The sequence below is a fragment of the Hemitrygon akajei genome, chromosome 6, assembly GCF_048418815.1.
Source record: "Hemitrygon akajei chromosome 6, sHemAka1.3, whole genome shotgun sequence".
NCBI classification, from domain to species: domain Eukaryota; kingdom Metazoa; phylum Chordata; class Chondrichthyes; order Myliobatiformes; family Dasyatidae; genus Hemitrygon; species Hemitrygon akajei.
Window position 1 is genome coordinate 181,004,945 of NC_133129.1, and position 12,443 is coordinate 181,017,387.

Here is a 12,443-nt window from a genome sequence, read left to right on the forward strand (position 1 = left end):
GTGAGACTACAACTAGAGATCATGGGTTAAGGGTGAAAGGTGAAATGTTTAAGGGGCAACAGAAGGGGAAACCTCTTCACTCAGAGGGTGGTGAGAGTGTGGAATGAGCTGCCGGTGCCAAATGGTGGATGCAACTTTGACTTTGACACTTAAGAGAAGTTTGGATAGGTACATGGATGGTAGGGGTATTGAGGGCTATGGTCTGGGTGCAGGTCAATGGGACTAGGCAGCTTAAATGGTTTGGCACGGACTAGAAGGACCAAATGGCCTGTTTCTGTGCTGTAGATTTCTATGACTCCAATACCAACCTATACCACTGCCCTTTGTGTATATAAAAGTGATCCCCCTCAAGTTTGCTGTCTTGGGTGTTGGTGTAGGCAATTAAAATAGGGCCACGCGAGAGGCTCCAAAGAATATCATCCAGACAGTCTCCCTTCTCCCATTGATCAGAAGATACAAAAGGCTGAAAGCACCTACCACCAGGCTCAAGAACAGCTTCTACTCCTCTGCTCTCAGATCCTGTATGATAAGCTGAAGCCACAGCCTCATAATCTACTTCATTAGGATCCTGCACCTTACCGTCTACCGGCACTTTCTCTGTAGCTGTTACACTTTATTCTGCACTGGTCATTGCTTTTCCTCAATGTACTGTGTCATGATTTGATCTACATGAACAGTATACAAGACAAGATAATCACTGTCTCGCTACCTGTGGCAACAATAAACCAATTCCAAGTCAATCCTCCCATCCTATCTCACCGTGTCTTCTCGCAGCAGAATTTCACCGCCCAGTGCCGTGTTTTTGCCGTCCCTACCTGAGAGCCACACCTGGCATTGCGGGCATGGCTGATCCCCGGGGTTTGAGGTACGATGGCTCCGAGACTCTGTGTCCTGGTACACCTGCCCTGGGAGCTCCGTGCTCAGGCCAGATAGTGAGGACTGATAACTCCCTCCATTACAGGATTTGTACACTCTTCTCCAAACTGCAGCCTTCTAAAACACTTTGTTTTCAGGACAGCTCCTTTCCTTTCTTCCCCCTCTGTATCGTAGTCTCTCTCCTGCCTCTCAGTGAGAGTTGGGTGTGGTGGTGAGGGGCGGTGTTGCTTTGTAACCAAACTCTTTTGCCACGAGTGGTTCAGTCACGAACCGGCTTTCACACAAACAGCTCATTCTCAACCTCAGCAACACAGAAATCATTCTTGTTAAAGCCAGTGCCGACGGCACTCGCCTCTGCCTCATCTCCGCCCCTGATTCGTCAGGACATTTGTGTCATGCCGACTGCTAGATGACCAGGCACAACCTCTCTTCACACAGGAGGAAGACAAAGCCCATTGTCCACCTGAACTTTCAAATTTCTGTTTACAGTTCCTGCCCGAGTCTCAAACCACCATTTCTACATATTCCTCCTCCTTCGTGACTCTGCTCACTCCTCTGTCCTGAGTTTTAATTATTCCATCAAAGTTCCCAGATTTCTCTCATCCCCTCTGTCTCTGTCTCTGGACCTGCTGAGCTCTTCAGCATTTTGTGTTCATCACACTGTTGTGTGTCCTCCTTTAAGTTAACCCTTTCCCTACTGCTCTCAGAATCTCACAGTACAGAAACAAACCCTTCAGCCCATCTGGTCCATGGCGACAAAGATTCCCATCTATTCTAATCCCATATGCCTGCATTTGACCCATAACCCTCTAAACCGGAGATTCCCAACCTGGGATCCATGGACCCCTCGGAAAAAGGTTTTAGTCCACGGCATAAAAAAGATTGTGAACCCCTGCTCTAAATGTTTTCTATCCATATACCTGTCCAAGTAACTTTTATATGTCATTAATGTACCTGCCTCAACCACTTCCTCTGGCAGTTCATTCCATATACAGACTACCATCTGGGTGAAAAAATTACAGGCTAAATTTATCCCTTCTCACCTTAAACCACAAGACCATAAGGCATAGGGGCAGAATTAGGCCATTTGGCCCATCAAGTCTGTTCTGATTTTTCATTACAGCTGATCCATTTCTTCTTTTCAGCACCAATCTCTTGCCTTCTCTCCATATCCCTTCATGCCCTGACCAATCAAGAATCTACCAACCTGTACCTTAAAATATACCCAATGACTTGGCCTCCACAGCTGCCTGTGGTAACGAATTCCCCAAATTCACCACTCTCTGGCTAAAGAAATTCCTCCTCATCTCCATTCTAAATGGATATCCCTCTATTCTGAGGCTGTGTTCTCTGGTCTCAGACTCTCCCATTCTCTCCAAATCTACTCTGTAGAGGCCTTTCAACATTCGAAAAGTTTCAATGAGATCCCCCCACCCCATTCTTCTGAATTCCAGTGAGTAGAGGCCCAGAGTCATCAAATGCTTTTTCATATGACAAATGATTCAATCCTGAAATCACTTTCATGAATCTCCTTTGAACCCACTTTAAAGTAAGCACATCCTTTCTTGGAAACAGTGCCCAAACTACTCATAATGCTCCAAATGAGGCCTTACCAGTGCCTCATAAAGCCTAAACATTACATCCTTACTTTTATATTCTAATCGTCTCGAAACCTGTGCCCCTAGTTTTTGATTCCCCAATCCTCTGCCACTCATGATTCCATACACCTCCATCATCAGCAGGATCTTGTATTTATGAAGTATTATTTCCTTCTGTACTTCCGAAGACACAGCATCCCTGACCCCTCAGAGACGAGACAAAATAAATAAGTGATACTAAAATTAGCCTGGCAAAATTTCACTTGCTATTATTGTTTGTTCTGAGTGATGTCGCAGTTGCCAAGACAACACTAATTGACAGGAACACAAGAGATTCTGCAGATGCTGGAAATCCAGAGCAACATACTCAAAATGCTGGAGGAACTCAGCAGGTCAGGCAGCATCCATGGAAATGAATAAATAGTCGGCATTTTGGGATGAGACCTTTCATCAGGCCAAGGTCACTGGGTATATTTAAAGTGGAGATTGATAGGTCATAGAGTTATAGTACACAACCGCACAGAAACAGGCCCTTTGGCCCATCTAGTCCATGCCAAGCTATTATTCTGCCTAGAACCATCAACCTGCACCTGAACCGTAGCCTTCCATACCCGTCCCATCTATATACTTAGCTAAATTTCACACATTTTAAAATTGAACCAAATCCTCTACTTGTGCTGGCAGCTCGTTCCACACACCCACCCACCACTCTCTGAGTGAAGTAACACCTCATGTTGCCCTTAAACATTTCCCCTTTGACTCTCAGCCCATGACTTCTAGTTCTAGTCTCACCCAATCTCAGTGGAAGAAGCCTGCTTGCATTTACTCTCTCTATACTACTCATAATTTTGTATACCACAAGCACAAGAGATTTTGCAGATGCTGGAAATCCAGAGCCATGCACACAAGAAGAATTCAGCAGGTCTGGCAACATCTATGGAGAGGAATACAAAGCCTCGATGTTTTGGGCCAAGGCCCTTAATCATGCATTTATGCTCATTTCATTTCATATCCATAATTCTAATTTTATTCTTTTATAATTCTTTACCATTGTTAAATGTTGGTTTTTTTGTTGCACGCTGCACCAACACAAATTCCCAATACATATAAATGTATATGGTGAATAAAGTTGATCTTGATTGCATAAAACCATGTAAAATTAAAAGAGGCCTCTCTGACATTGAGCTGATGAACACAGAACACGGAAGTGTATAGACCACAGAACGTCAGTCAGTGACAGCACAAATCGGACCCTACAGCCCACAAAGTTGTGCTGACCTTTTAACCCACTCTTAAGATCAATCTAACCTTTCTCTCCTACATCGCTCTCCATTTTTCTATCATCCACATGCCCATCTAAGAGTTTCTCAGATATCCTGAATGCATCTGCCTTTACCATCATACTTAGCGGGGTGTTCCACACACCCACCACTCTCTCAGTAAAAAAAATCTTACCTCCGACATCCCTCCTATAATTTCCTCCAATCACATTAAAATCATACTCCTTGTATTTGCCATTTCCATCCTGGGAAAAAGTCTCTGGCCATCCACTCTACCTACGCAACTTATCCTCTTGTACATCTCTGTTAGGTTTCCTTTCATCATCAACTTTCACCAAATATCCTCCTCCTGCGTATGATCCATAGAAACTTAGACATCTATGGCACATTACAGGCCCTTTGGCCCACAATGTTGTGCCGACCACGTAACCTGCTCTAGAAGCTGCCTAGAATTACCCTATCACAAAGCCCTCTGTTTTTCTAAACTCCATGTACTTATCTCAGTCTCTTAAAAGACCCTATTGTACCCTTCCACGTCCTTCTATTCTCTTTAAATTGTTGTAACTATCTAAAAGCCTCGTAATTCCACCTGCCTCCACTACTCCTTCTGGTAACCCACCCTAGGCACCTACCACTCCTTGTGTTAAAAAAAAAGCTAGCCTCTCAGATCGCTTTCAATTCCCACACCCCAACAACCTTTAAAATTATAGCCTCGGGTGACTAATATTTCTGCACCAAGGGAAAAATTCTCACTTTCTACCCTATTTGTGCCTCTTATGATTTTAGAAACCTCTATCAGTTCTCCTTTCAGCCTCCAACACTATAGAGAGAACAACCCAAGTTTGTTCAACCTTAACCTTATACCTCACACCCTTTAATCCAGGCAGCATCCTAGTGAACCATCTCTGCACCCTCTCCACAGTTCTCCACCTTGTGCTGGCTTTTTCATAACACAAGACCATAAGATACAGGAGCGTAATTAAGCCATTTGGCCCATTGAGTCTGCTCAACTATTTTAACATAGCTGATTTATCTTGCCTCTCAACCCCACTGTCTTACCTTCTCCCTGTAACCTTTGGGGTCCATACTAATCAAGATCAGGCATTCAGATCTATAATCCATTGAAAGTAGCATCACAGGTAGATAGGGTCGTATAGAAAGCTTTTGGCACACTGGCCTTCTACACTGGTAGAGGAGTTGGGATGTCATTTTGAAGTTGTACAAGACACATCAGAACCAGCACATTTCGGCCCAATTAACTGGCTGCCTGAAGTTTCATAGAAATAATTAAAAAGGTACAAAAAAAACCTGAAGTTTAATTGAGTAAGAAATTCTGTATTTAATTGAAATACATAATTAGAACATTACAAATACTACTACAATTCTATAAAACTCTGTGTTGGTTCCTAATGGTTATCAACAGAGGAATAGATCTACAGCAGACACAATCTCAATGGCTCTTCACGTGGCCTTAGATCACCTGGACAATACAAATAGCTATGTCAGGATGCTGTTCATTGACTATAACCCACCATTTAACACTATCATTCCCACAGTCCTGATCAAAACGTTACAGAACCTGGGCCTCCGTACCTCCCACTACAACTAGATTCTCAACTTCTTAACCAGAAGACCACAATCTGTGTGGATTGGTAATAACATCACCTCCTCACTGATAATCAAGACTGGTGCACCTCAAGGATATGAGTTCAGCCCACTGTTCTCCTCTCTCTATACCCATGACTGTGTGGCTAGGCATTACACAAATGCCCTTGAGAAATTTACCGATGATACAACCATTATTGGCTGAATCTCAGATGGAGACAACAGAGTGTACAGGAGCAAAATATACCAGCTAGTTTTAATGGTGTCATAGCAACAACCTTGCACTCAATATCAGTAAGACCAAAGAGCTGATTGTGAACTTCAGGAAGGGTAAGACGGGGGAACATGAACCAATCCTCACAGAGAGAGTGAGTATTTTCAAGTCAATATCTCTGAGGACCTAACCTGGTTCTAACACTTCAATGCAGCTATAAAGAAGGCAAGATTGCAACTATATTTCATCAGGAGTTTGAGTAGATTTGGTTTGTTACCTAAAACACTCAAAAATTTCTACAAATGTACTGTGGAGAGCATTCTGACAGGTTACATCACAGTCTGGTATGTGGGCAGTAGGGGGAGGGAGGGGCTACTGCACAGGATCAAAATAAGCTAAAGAAAGTTGTAAAATCAGTCAGCTGCATTTTGGGTACTAACCTCTGTAGTATCCAAGAAAATCTTCAAGGACAGGTGTCTCAGAAAGGCAGTGTCCATTATTAAGGACCCCCCCCATCACCCCAAACATGCCCTCTTCTCATTGTTACCATCAGGAAGGAGGTACAGGAGCCTGAAGGCACTCACTCAGCGATTCAGGAACAACTTCTTCCCCTCTGCCATCCAATTTCCAAATGGGCATTGAACCCATGAACGCTACGTCACTTTTAAAATTATTTCTGTTTTTGCACTATTATTAAATTTAACTATTTAATATATATACACTTACTATAATTCATTTTTTCTATATTATCATATATTGCATTGTACTGCTGCCGCTAAGTTAACAAATTTCATGAAATATGCCAGCAATATTAAACGTGATTCTGATTCTGAATCCACTCAGTGTATGCCACTGCAGAGAGCAAATCAGTTCTGAATTGTCTTACATCTCGCCAACCATCAGTGACAAAAATCACTGCCTTTTGAACACAAATATATGCAAATGACGCTTTTTTAAAATGGTTCACTCTCAGTATCGTGTAAAGTCTAATGGCCACACAAGAGCACGCGATTGATGCTAGTTAGAAACTCATAAACACAAGAGATTCTGCAGATGCCGGAAATCCAAATCAACACACACAAAATGCTGGAAGAACTCGGCGGGCCAGGCAGCATCTATGGAAATAAATAAACAGATGACATTTCAGGCTGAGACCCTTCACCAGGACTGAGAAGGAAGGGGGTAGATGCCAGAATATAAAGGTGTGGTGGGGAGGAGTGAAGGAGGATAGCTAGAGGGTGATAGGTGAAACCAAATGGATAGGAAAGATAAAGGGCTGGAGAAGAAGGAATCTAATAGGAAAGCTCCATTATGGGCTCTAGCTTTAATTTTTTTATATGTACTTTGATAATAAATTTACTTTGAACTTTAGACTCACCACCATTGAGAACATCTTTGAACGGTGATGCCTCAAGAGGGCGGCGCCCAACATTAAGTACCTTCCCCATCCTCTCTTCTCATTACTACCATTAGGGAGGAGGTACAGGAGACTGAAGACACACACTCAGTGACATAGGAACAGATTCTTCCCCTCTACCATCAGTTTTATAAATGTATCATAAATCCATGAATACTACCTCACTTTTTGAACTACTTTCTTTAAATTCTACTTTGTACTGTTTTTTTAAAAATGTACCGGACTGTACTGCTGCTGCAAAACAACAAATTTCACAACACGTCAGTGACGATAAACCTGATTCTGAGAGTACAGAATAAAGCGAAACAGTGCGGAGAAAGTGCAGCTCAGGTAAACAAGAAAGCGCAATAGTTCCTATGTACATCACAATGCATCCCATGTAAATGCCACAAAGCACAGTCTTTGTTCATAGCTCTATTTCCTCATCGCAGCAAACATTTAAATTCCCCCGAGGCGGATTCCTTCTGTAGTTAGAGGGAACAATGGAACACAGTGTGTCCTCACCGTTACCCCGAGCACTGCCAGCTGAGACATAGTATGGGAGAGGCGCCAATGTTGAAACGGAGGGGCTTTTACCAGAATCAGAATCAGGTTTAATGTCACTGGCATATGTTGTGACATATACTGTTTTTTGGCAGCAGTATATTTCAATACATAATTTAAAAAACTATAAATTACAAAAAAAAATACATTTTTAAAATTAAGCAAAACAAGTAGTGCAACCAGTTGGAATGCCCTCTGTGGTATATCTGTATAAATCTGTGAGAGTCTTTAGTATCACATCAAGTCTCCTCAAACTTCCGATGAAATATGGTCACTGTTGTGCCTTCTTTATAATGGTGTCGATATGTTGGGCCAGGATAGATCTTCAGTGATGTTGATTCCCAGGAATTGAAACTGCTCAGCCTTTCTGCTGCTGAATGTTCATTGGTAATATCACCACGGTGTACCCCTTTGCTTTTGTCATGAGTGTTCAAAGGTCATGGGCTCTCCTTGTTCGTCGGTGAAGACCAGCATCTCATTTGCTTCTCTGTTTTCGGTAGCTGTAAATTCCATTCTCATGACTTGTGCAGGAAATCACAGGGTCTACCTCAACGTTAACCAATCAATCATTCATCATCATTATGTGCCGTGTTGTATGATGTGGGTCATCTTAGACTTTGGCCATGCTTGTTCTTGGCAAATATTTCTACGAAGTAGTTTGCCATTGCCTTCTTCAGGGCAGTGTCTTTACAAGATGGGTGACCCCAGACATTATCAATACTCTTCAGAGATTGTCTGCCTGGCGTCAGTGGTCACATAACCAGGACTTGTGATATGCACCAGCTGCTCAAATGACCATCCACCACCTGCTCCCATGGCTTCACGTGACCCTGATCAGGGGGGCGAAGCAGGTGCTACACCTTGCCCAAGGGTGACCTGCAGACTAGCGGATGCAAGGAACACATTACACATCCTTTGGTAAAGACGTATCTCCACCCTGCCACCAAAATCAATCATTGTCCCTCTAAATAACATTCCACTCATCCGTTACCTGGTCAAGATGTTTCTGAGCTGTGCTGCCTGTTGAAATTATGGCTCAGAATTGCATCACTTTTGTAGGGTTGCAGGGCTGGTTTGGGAACATCACGGGGAGTGTGGGGGTCAAGTTAGGGTTTTAGGACAGGCATGAGAGGTCAGGGACAGTAGATGAATAGACCATTAGATTTTGGAGCAGAATTAGCCCACTCAGCCCATTGAGTATGCTCTGCCATTCCACCAGGAATGGTTTATTATCCCCCTCAACCCTATTCTCCTACCTTCTCCCTGCAACCTTTGATGCCCTTACTAATCAAGAACCCATCAACCTCCACTTTAAATATACCCAATGAAATGTTCAGAATCAGAATTGGGTTTATTATTGCCAGCATGTGACGTGAGAGTTGTTAACTTAGCAACAGCTCAATGCAATACATAATCTAGCAGACAGGAAAAAAATAATAAATTAAGTAGCACATAATAATAAACAAGTAAATCAATTACGTATATTGAATAGATTTTTTAAAAATGTGTAAGAACAGACATACTGTATATTAAAAAAAGTGAGGTAGTGTCCAAAGCTTCAATGTCTATTTAGGAATCGGACGGCAGAGGGGAAGAAGCTGTTCCTGAATTGCTGAGTGTGTGCCTTCAGGCTTCTGTACCTCCTACCTGATGGTAACAGTGAGAAAAGGGCATGGCCTGTGTGCTGGAGGTCCTTAATAATGGACGCTGCCTTTCTGTGACACCGCTCCTTGAAGATGTCCTGGGTACTTTGTAGGCTAGTTCCCAATGCACACACTCAGTGATTCAGGAACAGCTTCTTCCCCTCTGCCATCCGATTCCTAAATGGACATTGAAGCTTTGGACACTACCTCACTTTTTTTTAAATATACAGTATGTCTGTTCTTACACATTTTTACATTTGCATTGGGCATTGGCCTATAAAGTACCCAAACATTTCACTGTATGTTTCGATATAGAGGAGACAAATAAATGAGTCTAATCTGAACTTCAGGGAAAATAATGCCCCATTCATCCCGATATACTCCATCCACAGCTCTCGTGCACACTTACATCTCTTAAACATCTTCCACACAACTCGGTTTTAAACCCAGGTTAGTGGCAGCAAGATTAGCTAGATTATTTACTTAGCAATACAGCGTGAAGTAGGTCCTTCTGCCCTTCGAGCCATGCCTCTGCAGCAACCCCTGACCAACCCAATTAACCCCAACCTAATCACGAGACAATTTACAATGACCCATTAAACTACGCGGTACGTCTTTGGACTGTGGGAGGAAACCAGATTACCCGGAGAAAACCCACGCATTCCACAGGGAGGACGTACAGAGACTCCTTACAGAACAGCGCTGGAAGTGAACTCCAAACTGTGAGCTGTAATAACATCACGCTAACTGCTGCGCTACAGGGGTTAGCTCAGTTTTTTAAAATGAAGGAACTATAATAACAACAACTTACTTGGAGAGCACTTTTCATACAGATTATATAATTCAAAGTGCTTTACAATGGGATAAAGTACAAACATGAAAGTAAAAGACAAAATGACATTAGTTAAATGCAAAGTTAAATAAGTAGGTTTTGAGCTGGTGTTCAGAAGTGTCAACTGGTCTGTGTCATTTATAGTTTTAGGTAGTGAATTCCACAGTTTAGGAACATAGTCCAATTATTTTTGAGGGAGATTATTCAAATTAAGAGACCAGCATACGATGACCTGAGAGCTCGAGGAGGATTACAAAACAAAAATGCTTCTGTGATGTACCGAGAGCTTTAAAAACAAGTAAGAGAACTTTAAAGAGATACAGGAGGCCAATGCAGAGCAGTTAGGATGGGAGTGATATGCTCCCTCATTCTGGTTTTAGTTACCGGCCTGGCAGCAATGAGGTGCTGAATGAGGTGAAGTCTGTCAGTGGATAGCTTTGGAAGGCCTGTAAGAACGTGGAAGATGCAAGTAGAGAGGGGGCACACTGGGTAGCGGGATAATGCACCACATAGTGCAGCTATTTTGCAACTCCAGTCATCCAAGTTTGATCCTCACATCCAGTGCTGTCTACATGGAGTTTGCAGGATCTCCGTGACCATGGTGCTGGTTTCCTCCTTCCTCACAAGGATGTGATGGTGAGTTAATTGCCCGCTGTAAACAAACCTCTGTGTAGGCTAATGGCGGGAGAGTCAAGGGGAATGAACGGGAGTGAATAATCTGCAGAGGTTACTGGGAAATAGGGAGGAGGAGAATAGGACTCATGAGATTGCCTGCCAAAGAGCTGGCAAGGATCAAAAGGGCCAAATGGCCCCCCTTGGTTGTTACAAGTAGCAACAGTTTCCCCCCCCCCCCCCCACCATCTGAAACTGAACTATTTGTTCCAACTTTCTTTTCTAATCACAAGAACTGCAGAGGGTTATAATCTCAGCCAGCTCCTTCAGAGGCACAAACGTCCTCACCATTGAGGACATCTTTAAAAGGCAGTGACTCAAGGCAGCAGCATCCACCATTAAGGCCCCACAGCTCCCAGAACATACTCTTTGAAGGGTCTCAGCCCAAAATGTTGACTGTACTTTTTCTATAGATGCTGCCTGGCCTGCTGAGTTCCTCCAGCATTTTGTGTGTGTTGCTCATAACGCTGGAAAATGATGTTCCAACCCCTGGAGGCTGGAGGCCTGTGACTGCAAGTCAAACAGTGCAGGCCAGAGAGTCTGGTGCCAAGGACTACACTTGGGGGCTAGGTCGCCTGTCCTGGCGTTGGAGGTCTATGTTTGTGAGCAGTTAGGAGGGTTGGAAAGGGACTTGTTTTGCTGTTGTCTTGGTTTATTCTGTTGTCATTACTGCTTGTGCTGTTCTGCTGAACATTGTGGGTATGCTATGTTGGCGCTGTAACGTGTGCTGACACTTGCAAGCTGCCCCCAGCACACCCTCAGCTGTGTTGGTTGTTAATGCAAATGACGCATTTCACGGTGTGCTTCAATATAGTCGTGATAAATAAATGAATCTGAACCTGTACTCAGCTCTGCCGCGGACGGTGCCAATCACGACTCTGAAAGGAGGAGGGTTGGACATGGGACTAGCAACCCTGTCCTGTAAGCACCCAGAGCTACAGAAACACCAACAGAAGCTCCAAAGACCTCATCCCTGGGAGAGGAAGGGTCCTCGAAGATGGGCCACATTTGGCAACAACTGGAAAGACTGGTCCAGGACAGAGGACTCTGGCAAGTTGCTGTAGTCTACACCCCAGAGGAGGTGATGGACTCAAGAGAGAAAGAAGAAGAAAAGAATCTGTACTCAATGCCCTGACAAATGCAGGCAAGCATGCTAAACACTTTCTTTACAACTCAATGTTACTAATCTCACGGGAACTACGTACCTGTACCCCGAGGTATCTCTGTTCTACAATATTATTTTCCTGCCTTTGTTATAGTCACAGAGTACAAGGCAGAAACAAAAAGATATTTGATTAAATTTCTCACTATTGAGCAAAAGAGTACAGCACAAGAACAGGCCCTTCAGCCCACAATAGCTGTGTTGAACACAGCCAAATTAAATTTCTGCCTCTCCATGAGGCCAAATCACTGGATACATTTAAAGAGGAGGTTGATAGGTTGAGGTTGTCGAAGGTTACGGGGAAAAGGTTGGCGAATGGGGTTAAGAGGGAAAATAAATCAGCCATGACTGAATGGCAGAGCAGACTCAATGGGCTGAATGGCCTCATTCTGCCCCTATGTTTTGTGGGCTTATATCCTCTTCATATTGAAATTCCTACCTAAAAGCCTCTTAAATAGCTATAATATCTGCTTCTCCCACCACCCCAGCAGCTATCCACTCTGTAAAATAAATTACTTTACACTTTTTTTCTAAGATTCAAAGTACATTTATTATCAAAGTGTGTATAAATTATACACCCTTGAGATTCGCCTGCTTATAG

General features: G+C 43.3%; 1 protein-coding gene across 4 annotated transcripts in view; it reads right to left on the reverse strand.

Moving 5' to 3' along the window:
- Window positions 1-12,443, reverse strand: part of mapk8ip1b (mitogen-activated protein kinase 8 interacting protein 1b) — a 163,366-nt gene that overhangs the window by 141,601 nt on the left and 9,322 nt on the right. The window contains exon 1 of one of the 4 annotated variants that reach the window (XM_073049865.1): window positions 829-1,167. The exons of 2 other annotated variants lie outside the window; for them this stretch is intronic. Coding sequence is in view for 1 of the 2 variants with exons in the window: in XM_073049864.1 (XP_072905965.1) it covers window positions 816-844 (29 nt within the window). In the remaining variant the exon portion in view is untranslated. Of the gene's footprint in view, window positions 1-815; window positions 1,168-12,443 lie in introns of those variants that run through there. One more of the 4 variants, XM_073049864.1, reaches the window with a different exon arrangement.